At 42.9% G+C, this 23,065-nt stretch overlaps 1 protein-coding gene across 1 annotated transcript; it reads left to right on the top strand.

The window, feature by feature from the left end:
• The first annotated feature begins 851 nt into the window (after positions 1 to 851).
• Positions 852 to 19,867, top strand: inpp5jb (inositol polyphosphate-5-phosphatase Jb). Its single transcript, XM_071523151.1, has 13 exons — positions 852 to 1,216; positions 7,292 to 7,800; positions 8,945 to 9,052; positions 9,342 to 9,450; positions 12,809 to 12,925; positions 14,629 to 14,804; positions 15,237 to 15,348; positions 15,976 to 16,085; positions 16,240 to 16,447; positions 16,589 to 16,726; positions 16,837 to 16,920; positions 17,009 to 17,113; positions 17,349 to 19,867. The coding sequence occupies exons 2-13, from the start codon at positions 7,304 to 7,306 to the stop codon at positions 17,700 to 17,702; spliced, it is 2,118 nt and encodes a 705-aa protein (XP_071379252.1). The 5' UTR covers positions 852 to 1,216; positions 7,292 to 7,303; the 3' UTR covers positions 17,703 to 19,867.
• Positions 19,868 to 23,065: the final 3,198 nt, after the last annotated feature.

Genomic DNA, 23,065 nt, shown 5'->3' on the forward strand with positions numbered 1-23,065 from the left:
AAATATATATTGTTGATTTCTAATGTGAATTGTTTATAACTATGGAAAGAAAGCCTGTTTATGTTCCATTTATTACTGAATTAACATTTAATGGAGGTGGGTTTATTGGGAGAATAATAGACTACACACACACGCGCGCGCGCGCGCGCGGTGCAAAGGTGCATCTGGACTGATTGCACATTACCTGAGAATGAGGAAGTGTGTCAAATATGAATTAGGGCATGTTACAGATTACTATGAAGAAAATAGGGATTCCCCCAGCTATATGATAGATAGACTTTTCACTATTATTTCATGTTGTTAGGACAGAAAGAGAGTGGCACAGAAATTATCCTTTCGACCAGAGGTTTCTCTCTCCCCACTGTCACCCACCTGCAGAATAAACAGTCGTTCAGCTGTATACCAAATCCTCTCCAACAGCAAAGGGCCATACCTAATCAAATCAGCTCTCTCGATGGTTTGATCATGTTGTCATGGATATCAGCATTGGGTCGATGCAAGAGGGAACATCACGTTCTCATGGCAGCTGAACATTCTAACGTTCTGTACCTGACAGGCCACAGAGCTCGTTTCCATGACTACAATATCAACATTACATGGTGGCGATCTTGAAGTGTGCTAAAAGAGCTCCGATTGCCTTCACGGTTGCTCTGTAAATTATGTCCCGCACTTCGCAGTATGAGCCACTAGGCGGCAGTAGGGCTTCACGTAGTCTGACTACTGTAACCGTCAACTGGACATCGTTTGGCACAGCGACTGTTCGTTTACGGAAGCGATCTCATCCCAGGCGTCTTCTTAATTTGAAGGGCACAGGGAAACAGACGGCGCTCATCGACGCCGCATGTATCGCAGCCCGAGTCTCTAGAGGCGACTGTGTGAAGGGATCAGGAGACATTTGTTTCTGAAATGTAGCCTAGGGCAGGATATATCTATCAGCGCAACTGAGCTCTTGAAGCCCACCTGCTCCCCCTGACATCGCCAGTGTGGAAGGCGCCGGGATGCCGATGGTTTCATTTGGGAAGCGGCTGGGAAGTTCGCGGTTTTAACATTTCGCTGGAGGCTGTGTGAAAACCACATCTTCCTCTTAGAGACCGTACAGTGGCTTTCTGGACCCCGGACCTCTTCATCTGCAGGGAAGGTTGCGCCAATCAAAACAACAGGCAGTTCACCCGACATCCGTCAGCTATTTATCTTCAACATATAAGCAGCAAAGCAGGTAGGCTAAAGATATTTCTGTGAGACAGTAACAGTAACCAATAATAGTAAAACGAAACCCAGCAGGAGCATGTCATCGACTGCTGTAATGATTATCAGGACTGTAGCTGAGGTGCAGGTTATGAATCATCAACGACAGGCGGCAATAAGTCAAACACTCCGAGCACAAGACAGGAAGTGTTCTTGTTTACTTTTATTGTTTTATTGTGAAAATTGACCAATGACATACGACAAATTGTTAAGTAGTGAATTAGGATAAAGACATTCCTGCCAGCTGAGCCTGTGTCTATGAGAAGAGGTGATGCTGATACAATACATAGTCAAGCCTTTTTGTTTATATGTTAGAAGAGGGTAAATGAACATAAGTTTAACACACATTTTCACTTTGTCCACCTTTGTTTTATGGCAGGTATCATGCTCATAAATCCTAATTGTGTTGACACATCACAAGTGTATACACACAAATGCTGGCTATTCATTCCCCCTTATCTCTCTGACACACACAGAAATGCATGTGACACACTCATGCACTGATGTGTCTGAGATAGTATCTGATGGCAAAACACTGAATTAAAATGACCTTCATGTTTTTTTTAAACCAGAAATCGTCCTTGAAACAGGAGTGTAATTAGGCCAGAATATCTGCTGCTGCTGTCCTCATTCAGCCAAGACATCAGTCATTTTATCCTCACTATAGGCTATATGTATGTACACCATGAGCCTAGTGCTACTATCCACTACACTGACACATTGTGAACTAATGTTTACATAGCAAGGTATACAAATAACAAATAACAAATGACATATCCCCTCAAAAAGCTTTTTCTTATTTGTCAAACATATTTGTACATATGTCTGGGGTTTGATTTTTAACTGAATCAAAGTGTGGTTCAGATCATTGACATTTTACAAATCTGTCACATGGTATAACACATTTATCCAAAGGGCCTTACATGAGTGCAGATGTGTTTTCAGTGCTCACTGGTGTTTCACATGCGGCTTTTCTATTTCATTGTGAAATAATGGAATGGGTTGGAACTGAGTAACAAGCTGCTGCAGAAATGAGTTTGAATGCAGCTGAAATGAGGAAGGATTTAGCTGCTAAAGTAACTCAATAATCTGTGACTGGAGAAAGGCCAGTAGAATGATTGTTGAAATCAAAAATAGTATTTTTCTTACTACTACAGCACTGATTGTCACCCACCTAACAGGTTTTCCCAGTAGTTAACGGATACCAGCCAAACTCTCACTCTTTCTCCCTCTCTCTCTCTCTCTCTCTCTCTCTCTCTCTCTCTCTCTCTCTCACACACACACACACACTCTCTTTCTCTCCTTCCTCTCTCTCGTTCACTCTCTCTCGCTCGCTCTCTGTTTCTCCTTCCTCTCTCTTTCTCTCTCCTCTCTTCTTTCTCTCTCTCGCTCTCTTTCTCTCTCCTCTCTCTCACGCCTTCCTCTCTCACTCTCTCTCTCTCTCTCGTACACGCTCTCTCTCTCTCACACACACAAACTAATGCATGTGTTGTGCTGTCACAGCGTTTGGCAAGGCCCTTTGAGGGAATTTAATATTTCTCATTACAAATCTAGCAACTGGGAAGGAAGGAAGTCTTGGGCGTATAATTGACTTCTCTTTAAGATTGTGTAAGCTTTTAATTTCATGCACATGCCAGCATTAGTACTCCATATCCATTGGGTCTATCTCACGTGCCAGTCCAAGCACAGTGGCCTTGTTTTCATTCCCCTTAATCAGTGTGTCCTCTGTGTTTTTGTCATTGTCAGAATTTGATTCTATAATCAGGTCCCTCCACAGGCAGATTGCATTGGGCCTCATTACTTTGCTGGATATTGCTATAATTTATTCATGTCAATGATTTGGGAAACAAAATGCAGTTTTTGCATCTCATGTCAACATCGTGGCTATTTTCAACTACAGCGGGCCTTTTAAGTGAAATTAAATCAAATTAAACATTTCCATATGGCCGAGTTCGACAATTGTTAATTGTGCAATCTAAAATTGCAACATATGATCATACAGGACTAATCGTGCAGCCCTAAGACTATATGTTGTCAGCACATGTTAGTGAGGCTTGACTGCCTCTTAACTGTTAGGATCATAAGCAAAATCATTTTGACAAACTGAGGCCCGGGATGTGACCTGATCAGAAGGATGAGGCCCCCAGAATATGGGGAGTGATGCTTCGTGGCACTAGGACCTAGAGGAGCTGTGTACAGCTGTGGCAGCAGCTGCCGGTGTCATTTCTGTCAGGGTCATCATTAATATCCCTGTCAGAGGGACATATGGCCCTGGAGGCCCTCAACACCAACACTCTCCTTGGCTGTGATTTAAACAATAAACACTGGAGATGTGGGATGAATATGATCAACCTTATGGCTGGAGTACAGAATATAATAGAGCTCAGGATTTTGGCTAAAATGCTAATTGAGATGATGATATTTATAGTATTCCCATGATGTTACACGCATTTCCTACCAATATGGTGCCTTACAATATAGACAGCTCATTGGCTGCGGCTGTCATTTGATTATAATCAGCTGTTAATTTATTACAGTTACATTTTATTACATGTTATTTTCCTACCAAGATGGCCGTGTGGTGATGTAACAGAATACTATGAATGATGATGATGTTCCTCACTATAACCCTGAAATGAAAACAAGGCGTTTCATCATTCGACTGAACCAATCGTCCAAAACTATCTAAATAATCACATCAGAACAGCCGAGAAGCCTTGTTGGGGGTTTTTAATCGCAGTAGTCCACTTTTGCTGCACTTTGCCTGTGCGTGTCCTGCAGGGGTTACAGTACATCTCTCCTGGCTCTCCCAGCTCTCTCTCCCCCTCAGGAGGGCGCATGTAAACATCGTGACACATTTGTTATTATCAAATCATTCCACTCTCTCCCCGGTGAACGTGAGTGGAATGAGAAGTGGTAGCTGTTAGCGTATCATTTGGCTCTCGCCCCGTCATACATACATACCCACTATTCTGTGTTAGAAAGTGCAGTGTATTTAGATTGACAAACAGGGAGATGTTTACAGAGCTAACAGAATATGTAGAATTCATATAATGCATAATGAGACTGTTGTACATTATGATGTGTTGTCCTAAATACATACAAACAGGATAGTCTATGCACAGTCCACTTCCACCCATTCTTAATCACTGTTCTCAATCTGATATCTTGTTATTTCCTTCTTTCATTATCAAAGTCCTACTTGCTTCCCAATCACTCATCTGTTTTTGTCCCACATCCCATACATGTTTTTGTCCCAACACTCTCTCTCTCATTCACATACTCACTCTTGCACTTATGTCTCTCTGTCTTTGATGTACACTTACACACACATGCATAGCCATTACCACTGATAATGATCCATCTCCAGTTGTTGTGACGGTGGCCATTGGGACTGTGGCATGTTGACGTCACTGATGGAGACTGTGAGGTGGTTGGCTGAAGGAAACAATACAGAGCACGTCAGTGGAAGAGCACAAATGTCACCTCACAGCAGAGAGATGGAGAGGGAGAACGAGAGACCGAGAGGCAAGGACTGAAACGCTTTTAGGTCAGAGATAATATAGACACTTTCTGATTTGAAAGAAGAAAAAAATATAGGAAGGGAATGATGAAATTGGTGGGGAAAATATAAGAGCGATTCAGTGACCATTTAGTGGAGGTGGGTAAGACAAAGAATCGGAATAACAGAGTCAAGGGAAGATGGAGAGAGTGGAAGGATTAGAGAAATGGGGAGATAAGGGAGAGAGAAGGGGATTAAAGCTTGGAAAAATAGACAGCGCCAGAGGGAAGCGAGAGAGGATCAATTTGGAGACATTTTGCAGAGAGACACAGTGTTGTCACTGAATGGGCTGCCTCGCCTGGCTCTCTCTCTCTCTCTCTCTCTCTCTCTCTCTCTCTCTCTCTCTCTCTTCCCTTGGCTCGTTTTGCCCCCACCCACTCCCACGTGTGCCCACTCGTCCCCCTCGTCCTCCTCCCCATTCCTCCACAAAAATACCATACATGGACCACAGGCATACATTATGCCCAGGCAGGCACCAGGTTATTGGTCGACCGAAAGACCAGCATGTTACTGGGCACATGTGACCAGTACTGGCCCCCGTAGAGGCAGCTCTCCTCTCCGCATGAAAGTCATGGCCCCGTCTCTTGAAGGTCATGTGAGTAATTATGAGAGAGCTCTATTGTTTCTCTGTCCCCGGGCTGAAAAACCTCCCTCCCTACTGACCAAAAATATGTCCATAATGTACAGGTCTAACTACATCCTTTAGATCTTACAGATGGAGAAGCATGTGTAGAATGTGATGGGTTAATGTCTACATGACTGCTTGGCTGTGCACCTGGTGGTGTTGGCAGTCAGAGGTGCAAGGTAAGGTTAGGTACCCAGACAGTATAAATAATGTGAGTCTACAATTTTTTGGTCCTTCCTCGTGTGCCTCGCTTCTACTGACTGATGGATCTGGGTCGGGGTTGCCACAGTGTTGAGTCCAAATCAGCTCTCTAAGGCTCAGACAAGCACCAGGTCACATCACCGTCCACATGGCTGCTTGTTTTGTTTTGGAGAGAGATCAAAGTAGATAGAGACAGGAAGGATGGGGGAGAGAGCAGGGGCGATTACATGCGACAAAGGTCCTGGGCCGGATTCAAACCCAGGATGTTGTGTTTGCATGTTACATGCCTTAGACCCCTGAGCCACCAGGACGCCCCTTGTTTTAGGGATTTAACATGGTAATCCACAAAATCCTTGTTTCTTTTATTTTGGGGCCATCTTTGGTGCTAAGCGGTCATTGCTCTGGTGTTTTCGCACTAAATAGTTTGAGTTTCAGTAGGTACTGGCCTTTTGTTTGTCTGTTCAGCCATGTTGGCTATTGCTGCCCATGCTAACTACCCAGTTCTTTGATTTATTCCAAACAAACGGCTGTTGCTGCTGCCGGAAACGTAAAACGCGTCACTTCCTGCGTGTCAGAGGAATTTTTCCTGGGAAAGACCCACCAGACACCGGGTGTTTAGAACAGCAAATATAAAAGCTTTCATGAAATGGATATGAGTTGAATCACCATTGTGTTATATCAATCGGCAATAGAGAGTAGCAAAATTGACACAGAAAAATGGCATGGATTATTAGTTTAATGGGTTTAATTGCTCCTTTATTTCCGTCTTTTCTCTTTTCTTGCTCTCTGTGTCTGTCAGATCTTTTTGCAACCCGCTCTCTGTTGTTGTTTATTCCATGCTGTTGAGTTTTTCTGTTATGGACCCTACAGCAGTTTCTCAGGCGAGTGTCTGGCAGGTGTTCTGAGCTGATATGAACTGACTGAGCGTCTCCGTGGTTACCAGAGGAATGGCAGGCAGCTTAGGTACAAATAGAGAGGATGATAAGCTGCGTCCAGGCTTATTTTCTCCCATTCTATTTCTGAGTTGGTCCAAGAGCTGTGGGAGGTGTGGAGAGTAACAGAATAACAGGGTGAAGTGGGCTCCATCTGATTCTCTCTGTCTTTTTGTCTCTCCCTTCTCTCCCACTGTTAGGCTTTCATATATTTCTTTCTTCCATGCATCTCCCTCTCTTATTATCTCCTCCTGGAGAACATAATCACCTGTTTTCAGGGCCATGGAAAGGCAGGTAGTTGAGCAGCCATGATGCTGAGAAACTGAATGACTCACTCACTCGTCCTGCTGTGTCAGTAGGATCTCATGACAATCCTTCCCTCATCAGCAGAATGTACTTGTCATTTGTGAAAGGACTGCTTGTTGCGCTAATGACGTTATGTCTAGTATTTTGTGACAAAAATCCTTCCTAAGTCTCCTTAGCTCCTTTTTTTTTTTTTTTTCTTAGCACATTATAGATCATTATATGTTCACAGGGTCAGCACTCTGGCCTTGACCCTCGCACTCTTTTCTTGTAATTTTGAGGATGTGGGAACTGGAGCTTTTTATACAGTTTCACTCAATTTGAGATACTTTGAATAAGAGCATCAGCTAAATTCCTGAAATGTAAAAGTAATGTACATATTTCTTGCAAGTGGAAATGTGCTTATTGTTTTCTTTATCACAGAAATTTAGGGAAATGGATCCAGGTAACCCGAGTCAAAGCCAGACGCAAGTAGACAACCCATGTGGAGCAGCAGAGGTTTCAGCGCCCACTGCAGCTCCCCCACCAGGCACAGGGGCCCCAGCCACCAATCCCTCCACCGCCCAGCCTGCAGCTTCCGTCCGGCCCCAACGGCCCCAGAGAATCGCCAGAGTAGAGGGCTCCGTAGACGTCTGTGAACCCAAATCTGAACCCGCACCAGTGGCCAACCAGGACCAGTCCATCCCTGATGGGGCCGCAGCTAGTCGTCCCAAGCCCTCACGGTCCGTAGCAGCCAAACCCTCAGGAGTGCCCGCCTTGGCCAACGTGAAGGCTGGCCGTAAAGGCCCCGGCCACCACCCAGTCAGGGCAGCCTCAGTGCCCCACCCAGACGCTAGCAGGCCTACGCCTCCTCACCTCAACCCTCACGCCCAGAGGGCCTTTTCCGTAGCAGGCACTGCGGACACACAGCCCCAGACTGTGGAAGACTTCAGGCAAGTTCCTGCTGTGTGCATCTCGTGTTGCATGTCTCAGCACGTCTAGACTAGACAGAACCATTCATTCCCAGACAGCTGAGGATGATTAACCTTGGCACAACCAGTGGATGATACTGCACGTATTTGGATATTGCCAGTCAAAACAGCGATATATCCATTAGATTGAGCCAGAGCTGCACGATTATGGCAAAATGATAATCCTTATCATATTGCTGTGATTATTTATCATGATTATTTATCTCAGTTTCAGTTTAAGTAGTAGTAGCTAGAAAGTCTCGTTTTCACTCTTACATTCTACTCTTATTGTGGTCCTTATTTACAGAAGTCACAAAATTAAAATATTAATTCAAATAATAAGTAATTACTACTATTATTACTACTACTATTTCTATTAGGCTACTACTATTACTTTGTGGTGCAGCTACCACTCTAAGGCAGACTTTGCAAGAATCTGTACTTGTTGTCATCATTTGGTTTAAAACCAAAGTATCTTCAAATACAGATGATGATCCACTTTCAGGTACTAAAACAACATTTTCATGTTCAGACTCAGGAGAAAGATTTTCTTCTCTAACGTTGGGTGTATCCATTCTTTTCCACTTTGCTGGTCTCTACGTTTTCCCAGAGATGGTCTATGTAAGGTTCCTCTGCCTGCTCCTCCATTTTAACTTTTTTTTTCATCACATGGTGCACGTTGCACATTCAAAGGTTGGGATTAATCATGTGTAATGTAAGTGCTTGATACACCACACCTGGATTTTCAGAGGAATTGAACAAACACTGCAATACCACCAAATTACACAATTATTAATTGTGGAAACAAAAATATATACAATTATCTACAATTAACTGTGCAACCCTAGATTAAGCATACCCCCACACACATATATATCCGTCCTTGTTATATTTTATATCCTTATCTCAATTCGGACTGGTGTCAATTTCCATTCCTAGCGATGCCAGTAAACAGATAAATAGAGAAAACCTATATGTTCATTCACACATGCAGTTTGGGAATGGTCCTCTTCCACTGACAAATATGCAAATACGGAAATAGCTTAGATCTCAAAAAGATTGTGATATATAGCAAAAATTGGGTGTATAATGTCTGAGAGATATAACATCCCCCTTTTGCCAACAGGGTGCACATAATCACTTGGAATGTGGGTTCTGCCATGCCACCTGAAGACATGACTGCCTTGCTGGGGCTGAATGTGGGAGATGGAAACACAGACATGTACATCATTGGGTGAGTGTTTTGTGGAGGCGGCAGTCAGCCAATCAACTCCATATAACAGCCAAACTTTCCATTTAGGGTCACTTGTCCCACATTGACACTGCATATAATTTGATTGATGAGTTGTCAGGCTCAGTCTTGAACCAGAGCGATGTCTGTCTCCCTCTGGCTATGTTTCCTTTCTATTTATTAACCTCCACTTTACTTCATCAAAGCTGTCTCTCATCAGTCTGTCTCACCTCTCTATCTGCTGCGCCACTGTTGACCTGCGTGCTGTTGTGTGTTGTTGTTTTCCTTCAAGGCTACAGGAAGTGAACTCTATGATTAACAAAAGGCTGAAAGATGTCCTGTTCACAGACCAGTGGAGCGAGGTCTGCATGGAGAGACTCAGCCCCTTTGGTTATGTGCTGGTCAGTAATGGCTTTTCTATATGCACGCATGCACATTCACACATTTAAATGCTAAAAGGCTGATATCCGTACACATTATGGGGCTGCTGATGAGATCTCTGCTTCCTGCTGCTGTTTTGGCTCATTTTGTTCCCAGAGCAATGGATGGGGTGATAATTTTTAACAGGCGTGTAATTTGCGTATCTGTTATCTTCCGCTGTCTGCCAAGCTCACAATGCAAACTCAAGCTCTCTCTATCGGTCTCCCTCTATGTCCCTGTCTGCCTGTCTACCTGCCTCTTTCTCTCTCAGCCTCTTCCTCTTTTTAGTTATGCTTTTTTATCGCTCTTCCTCTTTTTCTTAAAAACACACACGTGGAAAGGTGTCATTTATGTCATGAAACTTGAGTTTAAATGGTAGATTTGCTTATTCCATACATGCCGAAAAGATAAATGAAAATATATATTGTCTTGAATATTGTCTAGATATACTGTATATAGATGTATTGTATATACTGTATATGCCATATACTGTATGCTATACAAGACATGGCCATATTTATGTCAAATATCTGTAGAAAAGCTTTCATATAGGCTAACTTTCTTTACTTAAGAACGGGCCACCATACTTGAGTCCTACTGGTCAAATGATGCTGTATTTCTTATCTGTTTCCAGTGTGCTTATTTATGCTCTGTCCATTCACACCTGCTCCTGAGTGTGTGTGTGTGTGTGTGTTTTTATGTGTTTGAGGGCACATAGCTGGTGCACTGTAGTTAGCGTTAGCCTGGCAGAAGCTGAAGATGCCTGGCTGTGTTGGCGTTGTGAGCCAGAGAGCGTGAATCAGCTGTCGAGTTCGGAGAGCTAGACAAGTGTCTCCCAGGGTGCTGTTTTATTTTTGGACCTCGTTGTTGTCAGTGTTGATGGGCCTCTGACAGTGAGACTGATGCTGTCCTCCAGCTATCTCATGGCCTGCTTGGCTGGTTTAAACCTTCGCATAATCTTCTTCTTGATGTGACCTTTTCTGTGCATTTCATGTGGATAAACATGCTGTGAGCTGGTAGGGGATTATATGTTATCTTGAGTTTGTCAGCCTTTCTTCAGTAGAGGGGGATACATGACAGTGTCAGTGTAACACTCTGCCTGGTCATGACATGGTGGACAGACATGCAGTAACTTGACACCCTGTCTTGTCTTTCCACTCTCAGAGATAGCCTGCTCACCAACACCCACTGTCAGGTTCAGACTGTGTGTAGGGCAATCACAAGGAAGCTTGCTAAAATCAGCTCTTCACTGCAGAGACAAGTCGCCAACAAATCACCCTATTTCCTCCTGTCCATCACACTGGTGCTGATTGTGACCACTATTCCTCTTTAAGTAAGCAGTTTAGGGTGCTACAAATCCACCAATCAGCAGAGGCATTTTTTTCCACAATCTGTAATTGCACCATAGCTCCCCTTGTTGAAACACTCATTACTTTTTTGCAAAGTGGTTTATTGGACCAACCATTTTTCACAAATCTATTGACTGAGCTTTTGATTCATTCCACTATAAATCAACTAAACATGCATTTTAAATATTTTGAGGCTGTAAAATTTTATAGTTTTGTAAAGGTTTGATTAGCCTATAGTTTAGGTTAGATAATATTTTATAGTGTTTGTAAACACTGGGATAAAATAGACCTGCGTTTTGAGTTAAATGCAGGTTAAAGCTTATTTTTCACTTACAACACTGGCTCTTTAAGCATGTATGTAAGATGGGTGAATAAAATGTAGTTTGTATCTTTCGTTTCTTTCAAAATCCTGAGAATGAAGTCTAATGTTAATGAAATGCTGTGCTTCTGAAGGGTGGAAGAAGGCACGGATATTTCTGTGGTCTGCAGTGTTAGAGGCTGGAATTAGTAAGCCATTATTTTGCACTTGACTACTTCTTTGAAATTCCAGAGCTGCCCTGTTGACACAGCACTTGTTACTCACAGCTCATCTCAGTCTTAAGTCATGTGTGTGTTATACACGTACAAACATACACCACTGCACACATGCACACACACACACACACACTCTCACAATCTATTTATCTCTCGCTCTCTCTTTATGTCTCTCTTTATCTCTCTCTCTCTATATCTCTCTCTCTCTCTCTCTCTCACACACACACACACACACACACACACTTGTCTTTGGGCTTGAATGTCTTTTCAGTTCGAAGCCAAAAATGTAGCTTGGCAGCCTTCAGGAGCGCTTCCAATGTTCACTGAAGTTAATAAGAAATGCTTTTCAACCCCAGTACACACAGGCAAAGGTACACTCTTATACTCATGCACAAAGGCATGCAAACACACACACACACATACATTCACCCTCATTCTCTCTGTCCACACACAAACCACAAATACCCTAAGTCAGTCCAGTTTACGGTTCAGTGGAGTCCATTACGTAACAACGTCGTCCAAATAGCCAGTTAGTATACAAGCGAGAGGATCTTCTCTCACGTGGGGATGTGTGCCTCCATTACTGCCCACAGGGCATTACAAGCAGGGTGTGATCATGCTTCTGAGGCCTGTGGTTGGGGGTTGGGGGTTGGGGTGTGTAGACTGTACTGGAGAAAGAGAGGGGAGCACCATAAATATCTGGTAAGGGGCTTGAAATGGCATGCAAATACCTTGGCTTGTTCTACTTCAGCAAACGCACACATCACATGCCTGTCCCCCTTCTGTACAGCACACAGATGTTGCTATAATAGACTGTGTGCACCTTATTTTTCTACCAATGGCGTACAAATGTCATAATACGCATAATATATATTGCGTAACATAACATGAAGAAAGGGCATGAAGGGGGGGGTTGGGGGGGTGTGGAGAGAGGAAAGGTCTGACCCGTTACAGTCATACACATGCTTACAGTGTTAGTGTGTGCTGTGTATTGTTTTGTGTAGGACTGTCAATTCATGCATCACGTTTCCTCCACGCATGGGTTTACTGTTCAGACAGCGAGGGGAGACCGCGAGCTATGGCCTCCTTTATGTGCACTGCTTCATGCAAAACAGTGGGAGAGCTGGGTCGCAGGATCCTGCAGGGCACAATGGAAATGCAAGGGGAGAGAGGGAGAGAGAGAGAGAGAGAGAGAGAGAGAGAGAGAGAGAGAGAAATGAAGCAGCAGAGATGGACACACACTAAGCTAGACTCAGGCAGCTCAGGGAATTTGCTTACTGAAACTTCCACGTCCGATAAAGTGATATTCGTTTTCCGAAGAATACAGTATTCCTGTTGTGCAACTGTATTTTATTGCTGTCATTTCAAGAATATGCAAACCACATCCTGATATCGCTCACCGTGTGCGTGCTCCTGCTCCCATCTCTTCCTCTTCATGTCCCTGTCTGTCTCTCAGGTGACATCCCAGCGGATGCAGGGCCTGTTGCTGCTGGTCTTTGCTAAGTACTACCATCTGCCCTTCCTCCGCGGAGTCCAGACTGAGACCACCCGCACTGGCCTGGGGGGCTACTGGGTGAGACGGCTACTGACACCATCCCTTTGACCAACAGTGTGTTACGCAAACTCAACACATGGAAATTATACACTGTACTGCATAGGTTTGACTAGGACTATGTCAACATCAGCGTCAACATTGCTGTTAGAGTTACCCTGATATACATTTGAGAAACACTCTTTTCCCCACTATATTTTGTAAATATACAGACATTCCAGTAGGCTACTGATTATTTGATAACAGTGCAGGATGTTTGAGGCTGGCTTTATCCAGAACTGACGAGGATGTCTGTGTTACATCTGCCAACCAGAAGATGGTGCTCTAGTAGTGTAATGGACTCAGCATACATAAAAGGCTGGAGCACAGGCATACCAAGCATGTTTTGATTGGTTCAGTTTAACTCTGGAGCGTTTTCTATTTTAGTTTTGGTTTGGCCAGGTGAGAACAATGCCATTCACACTCAGCTGGCACCAAATAACCGCACTGAGACGGCCTGAAAATGCGAGTCTCTGTCCTCTTCCGTATGAACTGCGGTGTTTGTTACAGTGAGAATCGTACTAACTACAGGAAACGACCCCAAAACATAGGGTTTTATGAGCATGCTGTTCATTGTTCAGCTGTTGTTCCAAACGGTTTTATGGGTATTTGCAGACGGATGTTGACATCTGATAGCCAGCAGTGACTCATGCTTGGAAAGCCTAACATGACAAAATGAACTGAGGGCAAACCACAGCCTGGACTGATGCTCATTCAGCCATTTTTTCATATGTTCTTACCTGGTATGAAGACCAGAGAGGGTAAATTACAGCAAAGTCACAGGGACTGAAATCAGATTTGTTTTCACCCCCTTTCTCCCCCCACCAAAACCTCTAACCTCATTGGATGACAGCTTACCAAACTCCAATAAACAAGCTACTTGTGAGTCCATGTGACTTCTGTTTACAAGCCCTGATTTACTTGGAAATGGGCAGTATGAACCTAAACAATCCAATTACAAAAATGCAACGTAAAGTAAAATTTTCCACTCTGGTTTGGACCAAAGAAAACAAACTATGGGTGTAAAATGCTAATACCCTTCCTTTAGCTAGTTGTGTTGATACAGTAAGACCCAAAAAAGTGGTTTGTTATAATATAGCACTGAAAGACAATGACATGATCTAAGACTGATCTGAGGTCAGAGTGGATGTCTGTCTGTGGTGCCTTTGTCACTGAGGGCTTTATAGAGATCCATTGAGTTAGGCAGTGTTCAGCCTTGTGTGAAGTCCTGCTGTTTTCATCCCTGTATGAACTCAGATACGCATCAGCACATTCTGCAGATCTTACACCGAAGCATCTTTTGTGTTTTACTGGGTCAGAGCAGTTGGGAGAACAGCGGGAGGAAATGCACAGACTCATCCTGTCTTCCCACTGCTCCCACTGTGCACTTCACTGCTAGCGTTAAATATTGATAACGTTCGTCACTGGCCCTTAATGTGTAAACGTCCTGTGTCTCTGTTGCAAGGATGGATTCACACACACCAGACATTATGTTGAAACCACTCTGAGATACTAACGTCTGCTCGCTATCCTTATTCATTCTTTCCTCATGAATTTCTGTCCTTGCACAATGGAACATATTGGGAAATATTGAGTAAATATAAATCCTCTCTCCCTTTTCAGTATTGGCTTTCTTCCACCCTTTAATATTGTTTTGCCTGCTCCTCTGCCTATCCCTGTTATAGGGGAATAAAGGTGGGGTGAGTGCCCGCATGTCTGTGTTTGGTCACACCATCTGCTTCCTCAACTGCCACCTGCCGGCTCACATGGAGAACTCCGATCAGCGCATGGAGGACTTCGAGAGCATCCTGCAGCAGCAGCAGTTTGAGGGCCAGGCCGCCACAGCAGTTCTTGACCACGAGTAAGTCAACACACATGCACATTATCAATGTATGAATATTTCTTAGTAACGAAATGACACAACCAAAGATTCTGAGTTCAGGTGTGTAACGCCAGGTGTTTCATATATGAAAAAGCACATACAAAGTCTCTTGTCAAAATACTCTGAGTACTGAATCCCCTTGCTCCCAATTTCACCCTGTTCTTATCTGTGAAAAACAATGCTAGGCTTGCGATGCCCCCTGTTTAGTGAATATCTGCAGTTTCTGAAGGGATTGGTGTCAAACTCAGCATTGTGAAAGTGGATTACGCGCTTGTGTTTGTTTGATAATCTCTGTCATGTCCCTGTCTCTTTCTCTCTCTCATACACACACAAACACACACAAGTCATGTATATTGTCACTTTTATTCAATGGTGTGGTGTGAAAACATTGATTGGACATTGTTTTCACAGTTTGGTGTTCTGGTTTGGGGATCTCAATTTCCGTATTGATGACCTCGAAATGCAAGTGGTAAAATCAGCCATTGACGGCAACAAGCTTTCCATGCTGTGGGAAAAGGACCAGGTAAAAACAATGAGTGTCTAATATATAAAGATGGTAGATTGTGGAAACTGTTGGGGATTAAGCCGTCTGTATGCACTCTTCCCTGCAAGCGCTAGAACTGGGGCAGATGACACTGCAGCATCTGTATTCATAGCAGCTGATCTGGTAGACTTGTTTTTCTTGAACAAAACTATAATCTAATGAAACCTGCGTCCAGACTTGTTTTTCTTAAAAAAAACTATTCATTATTACTATTCATTGTTTTCCATTTTTGCTCAGAATCCTGACAAGGATTTCAGATTGTGTAGAATTTGTTCCAAATTAACATTAGATATTGCTAATAGCAGATGTCTGCAACAGAAGGCCATATCTCTCAATTTTCCCGCCAATACATTGCTCTGTCTTTCCCGCCACATGTTGTGATGACGTGGCAAAGGCAGGCACTAGGGGCAGAGTGAAGTATCTCATTTCTTCCTAATCTCTGGTAAAATGTCTTCTCTCTGGTCTGGTAAATAATGTAATGTGTAGCTAATGCCACTAGAGGGCAGTCAAGACATGTATATTCTCATGAGAGCTATCAGTCAGTGCTGAAGACAGATCCTCAGTGAGTGCCACCTGCTCTAACTTGTCTCACTCTCGTCCCGACAGCTGAACATGGCCAAAGACAGCGAGACAGTATTGGAGGGATTCCTAGAGGGGCCGCTCAAATTCCCTCCAACATACAAGTTTGATGTTGGAACAGATACATACGACACAAGGTTGGTGATGGCACAGAGGTTTGTCCAGGGGCGCTGCTGCAAATTCAGGGCCGCTGACAAGATGTCACCTAGCCCCTCTGATTTGAATTTTATTTTGAATGAGATAGTATTTAGGAGATTTCTTTCTCTTCCCGTCTCTCTCTCCCCCTCCCAGTGGGAAGAAGCGTAAGCCGGCCTGGACCGACCGCATCCTGTGGCGCCTGAGGGCCACGGCTTCTTCTGGCCTCTCTCCCAACACGGGGAAGCGCGGCTCCATTTCGGGGCTGACCAGTGGGACCAAAGTGACGCAGCACTGCTACCGCAGTCACATGGAGTACACCGTCAGCGACCACAAACCAGTCTCCTCCATCTTCACCCTGCAGGTAAGACGCTCTGGAAGCCGCTGTGAGGGGGTCATGTTGTAAAGATAACGATCTGAGGGCATTTCTTTTGGATTACATTGTTTTGGAAACTTCCTTTGATTTTTTTATTGATTAGATGGCTGTTGTAAATGTTCTCTCTAGTTCCCATATAAGGTTGACATCCCCCTGGTCACACTCATAGTGGACGATGAGTGGAATAGCATTGCTGATGCTATAGCCAAATTCAAAGTAGCGCCCAACTATGCTCGCAGCTCCTGGGACTGGATTGGGCTGTACAAGGTAACTAGTCTTACATCCATGTCAACAAACCATCAGGAGTAGCATAAGAAAGATTTGGTGGCATTAACATTTTTATTCAAGTGATGTGTGTTTTGCCCTTGCTTCCCCAGGTGGGATTCAAACACCACAAGGACTATGTGGGATACATATGGGCCAAGCAAGAGGAAGCTGATTACCATCGACAAGAACATCAGGTAATCTAGATGTGTGCTGAATTCTCTTCAGGGATCGTTTTGTCTCACTTTGAGTAATTCATGGCATCTCTCACAAACTGTTTTCCAGGTAACCTTTACTGAGGAGGAATTGCCCAAAGGCTCAGGGGACTTTATCCTGGGTTACTATAGCAACAACATGAGCACCCTTGTGGGTGTAACAGAGCCATTTCAGGTGATGATAACCACAATTCTGTTTTCTTCTTGTTTATCTTTTACATGATAACGTTATATCTGCGATAAGCCGTTACTGTAGGTGTTCCGGTTCTACCACTGACTCATTCTCATTTTTTGAATATGTCATGTCCTCTACCGTCTTTTTTACTCCTCTCTTTCTCACCTGCTCCTCTACCTTCTTCTTCTCTACCCCCTATTCTACCACCTCTCTCTTCTTCTTCTCCCATCCTCAGATCCAGCTCCCCTCCTCAGGCCTTGATGCCAGTGCTTCAGACAGCTCTGACTTCAGCTCAGAGGACGACAGCACCGTTGTCCACATGAAGACCAGGTCCCGCAGCCCCAGTCCGGGGAAGGGGAAGCGCCGCGGCCATCGCAGCCGCAGCCACAGCTCTAGCCGCAGCCGCAGCCGTAGCCACAGTCGCTGTGGCAGCCCTGCTCAGGCCAAAATGAAAGGGCTCAACCTCAGCGAAGGCTCTCCCTCCCGCACCGTGGCTGAGAGCAACTCCACAGATCGGCCAGCAGAGGGCGGTCAGGCTGCGCCCCCCGGGGGGAAGGCTGCAGCTGAGACTGGGGATTCAGGGTTGTGATGCAGACCCAAGTCATGTAGTCAACGTGTGTTTTATTTGATGCATTCACTGTACTGTATGTTTCCTCTGATGAAAGTGTGTGATTTCAGGACTAGAGTTAGCCATCAGGTTTATTAAGAAGGCTTACTTTGCCTTGAGTTGTTTCACTTAAATTGACAACACATTTTTTTTATTTGTATACCTTTCCCTCTGTCCTGCTGTTCTTCTTCTATCTCTGTCCCTTCTCAGGCGTACACAGTACAGGGAGCTCACACCTTGCATTAGGAAATACTCAGAGCAAGGATCAAAGGTCATACAGAGATACTCATGAAATTAAATGGTTACATAATCCTTTTTAAAAGTCATGTTCCACACATTTCAACGATATTTGGAAACTTGTGTATTGACTTACCCAGAGGCTTTGTTAGCAGATTGTGCTTTCGTGACAGCCAAAGAGAATGGCATATTTGACTTTCATAGCAAACATTCCTCACAAACAGGACTATTCCCTAGTAGAAATATTTTGTTTTTTTACCATCATGTGAGTTAATGGGCCTTTTCTGACAATTGTTTCTACTTGTTGCAAACATTTATTCAGAACACGTAAATCATATCATCTGGGTTACATTCCATACTTCTTACTGTATGTGTTAGAAGTTTGACTTTTTGCATGATGTTCTCAAAATAGAAGCGAAGCTGACTCTGGCTGACTGACTATCACTCTGGATATCTTTGACAGACATGTGCAAAAACTCTACTGTGTAGAGCTACTGTAAAGCTTTGTATTATACTGTGGTTAGTATGATACAAAGCTAAAATGTTCTACTATGGTGAAATATTGTTCTACTGCTTTATTTTCTGTGTTTTTCTATAATCCATTGACTTGCTCGTTACCTTTACTTTCTTTTTTCATTTCACCTTGGCCTTGTTTCTTTCTGTGTTTTCTTTGATCCCACTTCCTCCTTTATAGGTCCCGGTGATTAGCTAACAGTACTCTGTCACTAGTAGTAATGTGTTGGATTGTTACCTTGTGACCTCCGAGGCACCATCTTAGACACTTTGTACCTTTGATCTGGTAGCGTAGAACAGTGTACACTGTTGTACTGTAACCTCATTGTGTGTGTATGTAATCACGTTTGTTTGTACGTGTGTATGTGTTTTTATGGAAGGGATTGTGTGTATGTTTGGGTTTGTGGAAGTGTATATGTGTAGCTAGCTGTGGCTGTAATTGAGGTGTGAATGTGTCTGCATGGTTTGCTGCTGGACATACTGTACATTCCGGTACTGTGACTTTGTGCCGTAAAGTGCTGTTTGTGACTCCTCTTTGTTATATTTGTGGCTGTGAAAAGTGTTAGAAAAACATGGTAAAGACAGTGTAAAAAAACTAACATCAAGGTAAGTGTTAGGTAAAGAAAATGCAGGGTAGTTTTGCTTGCATAAGACTTAATTTATTTGATTCAATTTCATTGTGCATTTATGCATTTTCTTTATTTTCAAATGAAAAAAATTACTGCATTTCACATTTGTTTAGAGTAACAGGTTTTAAAAAGATAAGATTGTCTCAACTTTGCTGTACTCATGATCAGTTAAGTGACTAACTACTCTCAATATGTGAAATAAGATGAAAAAAATGCTATGTCTAAAGAATGTTATTGTGTAATTATGTGTTTAAGATGGATAAGAGTATGTATGTAAAGGAGAAATATAAAATACAGTATGAAATACAGAATAGATGACAATCTATGCCAAAAAGATTATTATACTTAGATTATGTATTTATTTTCTTATTTAATTCTGTCAAATGAGCCTGAATTCTGCTGGCCAGTGAGGGAGCATTATTTCAAAGCAAATGTTACAGCGACATTACAGAATATGAATAGTTATTTTTTTCCTATTTGGAACTATCAAGAGAGCATCTGATTTCTCCAGTTTGCATTTTAGTAAATTCAAATGTTGCTTTTATTGTCTACAGTGTGGATTGTTTCGTCTGCAGGTTTGTGTGCAATTGTGAATGGAACTGACTTGAAGGAAAATTACAGCAAGTCTGTGAGACATATGACTTGAGCGTTGACATCTGGGATGATTTATCTGTGTGAAATCTTAATGGGTCGGGTGTGAAGGATTCAGAGGCCGATCCTCTCCGTTCTCCAACACAACTGCAACACTGTCCAAAGAAATAATATAACTCCCCTTCAAGCTGTGCTGTCTGTCTGTTTTTTGAGTCGCTTCCTAGTTCTTTCTTGCGATAATGTATATATATCAACCTACGTGTACAGCATGATTTACTGAGATTACTTTACTGTGTGTGTGTGAGTGTGTGTATGTATGCTTGAGGAGAGAGAGAGAGATGCATTGTGCCTGAAACAGTGAGTGGGCTTGTAATGCGGGTTTGCAATATAAGTAAGAGAGAGGACTGTGAAGGGTGGAAAGTTGTATTGTGGGAAATCCCCTGAGACAAAGCTGTCTGAACTGCTTAAACCTGTGCACCAGTAAGTGCAGGCCATATTTCCACTGGCCAATCACTACAAATGGTGACTTCTGCAGGTGGCTTGTGCAACACCATATATAAATTATCTTCAGTTATGTAAGTGAATTTAATTTCATCATTTGTGATCGGAATGAACCTTGGCCCCCAATTAATCTTTGGACAACTAATCAGCTCTTTGTCTCTGGTGATTTATAACTGTTAGCTGGTGGCATAAGTAGCTTGTTTTTTCTGTATTATGATTTGCTGATCAAATGTGGAAGACAAAAACTATAAAGACAACCTGAAATCCTGCAGCAGGGCAACAGCAGAAGTACCTTGCATCATGCTTTGGTCCCCTGTAAAGATACTGCCCACCTTGCAAATTCAGGACGGCATATGAGAGCACCTATCTGATGCAACAGTGGCCAGTTATTGGTTGACCTGGTTTGGTGACACAAAACACCAATGGCACGATTAAAAAGAACTACATGACACAATTGATACAGACCGACACAACAGATTACACTGTAGGCCTAGTGTTATTACATAGATTCTATTGTTAATGCATGTTTCATAGCTGATGTATGTCATAAATATTATTAAATCTAAAAGCAGCATTTTGGACTCTGTGGGGTGTCCCTTGCCAGGAAGGAAACAGGAACATATGTAAGACAAACTTTGAAGTTTAACCTTTGACAACCTCTGGTGACGAGCCAGCTGTCTGGCATAACCTACTTCAATGAATGACATATTTAGGCTGAATATATTCCTCATCCCACATGATGATAATAAAAGTTACACAACGGGATATTGTATAACAAGCCAGCGGTAATGTTATCTACCTCCATGGTGTGAATTTTGGGTTCAGATGGAGAGTTTGTTGCATCTTGTTGTTCACATGGAAAGCCAGTTCTCTGTGCTTCATGATGCAACACTGGGCTTGGATTGAGACAGGAGCCACTGCTGTGTCCGTGCTGCCTTCAAAAATGCTTGGTCACTGTGACAAGTGAATACGGAGCATGATCTTAATATTAACGCATATCTTGAAAAGAGAATGATTAATCATTAATTTGCTGTGCTTATTGTGTCTGTAGTCAAATATACACACTGACAAGCAATGTTCCCAAACTGAAAAATAGATTTGATGTTGAGTCTCAAAACTTAGTCTCAAAACTTTGCTCTCCTCAAATAAATGACATGTTCCTGCCTTGGAGCTGAAGCCACGGCAGACCAGTCCTTGCAGAGATATTATTTTATGCCATCTGCTGCCTAAGAAGGTACCACATGTTCACAATCACAGCTTTTGATTAAGTTAAAAAACAGAGCCTGAAGGATAAGTGTGAGATGGGAGCTTTTTGAGTATAGCATGATTAAGTTATGTTAAGAGATAATATTCCCAGCCCCTGCTCTTTTCTCCATTGTCCGGTTTTTACTTTGGCATAAACGTATTTCCAGGTTTATCAGGTTGTTTCACCGGGGGAAGCACATGTTCTGATTTTCTTGTTATGGCTGCGGTGAGCGCATCTTATCAGATTCATTACACCAGTGTTGCTTTGTGCAAAATCTTCAAAATGGTTTCTAGGAAATATCTATTTGCCATTCACTGCAGCCATAAGATACAGTCACTGGCTCTTTCACAGTACATCATACACACACACACACACACACACAGTAGGATTGATATATCTACGATACCATTAAAAATACAATCAGTCATCTATATGACATCCAGATCTTGATTATATTCACATCTTTTCTTCAATAGTTTGACACTTGTTGATAGAAAATAAGATTTGTAACCAATTTGATGCATTTTCAGGTGCATTTTCCTCCAACATTACAAATGAAATCAAGCAGCTTCAAACTATTTCTAAAACTCTGAGCTGTCACATGCAGTTACTCCTTGTATTAAAAGCTGAGACAATACATTTCAGGGTGAAAATGATGGGAATGCATTTAAATTCTTTAGATTCTATGGTAGAATAATGCATTCCTGCATTATCTCTGTATATTGCACCTTGTCACACCTGAGTGGCAAACTGGCCCTTGAAGTGTGCAATTTGAGTGCTGATAGATCTCACAAAGACAGATAGAGTAAAAAAAAAACAACTAAACGCTAGTATCCTGGGGGATGCACTTAACTTCTGCCACATCGTCTTGTTACTTGTTTTTTTTGTTTTTTTGCTGCTGGCGGTGTCTTACTAGATTCCAGAAGACGTGCCTCAGAAATTAGATGTTTAAAGAATAAAATGGGTTCCAGATAAAACACACTGAACTACAGGCACCTCTGTGCTTCACGTTCTCCCACTTCTTGAGGCTCCCTCACTTCTCCTTGTGACAGATCCTGCATGGCTGCAGGATTATTCTGTTTTGGCATTCCACACACACATTTATTAGCAACACACCGATTGATGGGACATGTGAAATCTTCCTGTATGCACAACTAGAACCAGCTCTACTTGCAACTCCCTAAAATACCACAGAACATGAAAGGGGAGGCATGATGTGTGTGTGTGTGTGTGTGTGTGTGTGCAGGTTTATGTGATGAGAGAGAGTTAGGAATATGATTCTACATTTATTTTTGAGTCGGAACAAACTTATAAAAGCATAAACATATGCTTCAAGACTGTAAATCTAGATACAACCCAATTTGATAAAATGTCAGTATCACAGTTTCACACACACACACACACACACACACACACACACACACACACACACACGGTTTGATAAGATGATTGTTGAGGTAAGGATGCTGACTGAGCAAGACTTCCAGATTACTGTAACCTTTTGACAACACATGGCAGAGGACCATTGTGCAATATGTGACCCCCCCCCCCCCCCCCCCCCCTTCGCCTGGCTCAATGGTATGCTCCACCTCTGCGTGACGTCAAGGGCGTCTGCCTTCACCGGATAA

Source organism: Centroberyx affinis, unplaced genomic scaffold (assembly GCF_046629955.1).
Source record: "Centroberyx affinis isolate AG114_WGS23_722 - 3 ecotype Tasmania unplaced genomic scaffold, CSIRO-AGI_Caff_v1 ptg001070l_1, whole genome shotgun sequence".
Classification (NCBI taxonomy): Eukaryota; Metazoa; Chordata; class Actinopteri; order Beryciformes; family Berycidae; genus Centroberyx; species Centroberyx affinis.

Bases quoted from the DNA above. Each gene is read 5' to 3' on its own strand.
- inpp5jb (XM_071523151.1), top strand. From the start codon at position 7,304: ATGGATCCAGGTAACCCGAGTCAAAGCCAGACGCAAGTAGACAACCCA. The intron at 14,805-15,236 runs GTAAGTCAACAC...TTGTTTTCACAG, and splicing joins ACAGCAGTTCTTGACCACGA to TTTGGTGTTCTGGTTTGGGG. The intron at 17,114-17,348 runs GTGATGATAACC...TCCCATCCTCAG, and splicing joins GTGTAACAGAGCCATTTCAG to ATCCAGCTCCCCTCCTCAGG.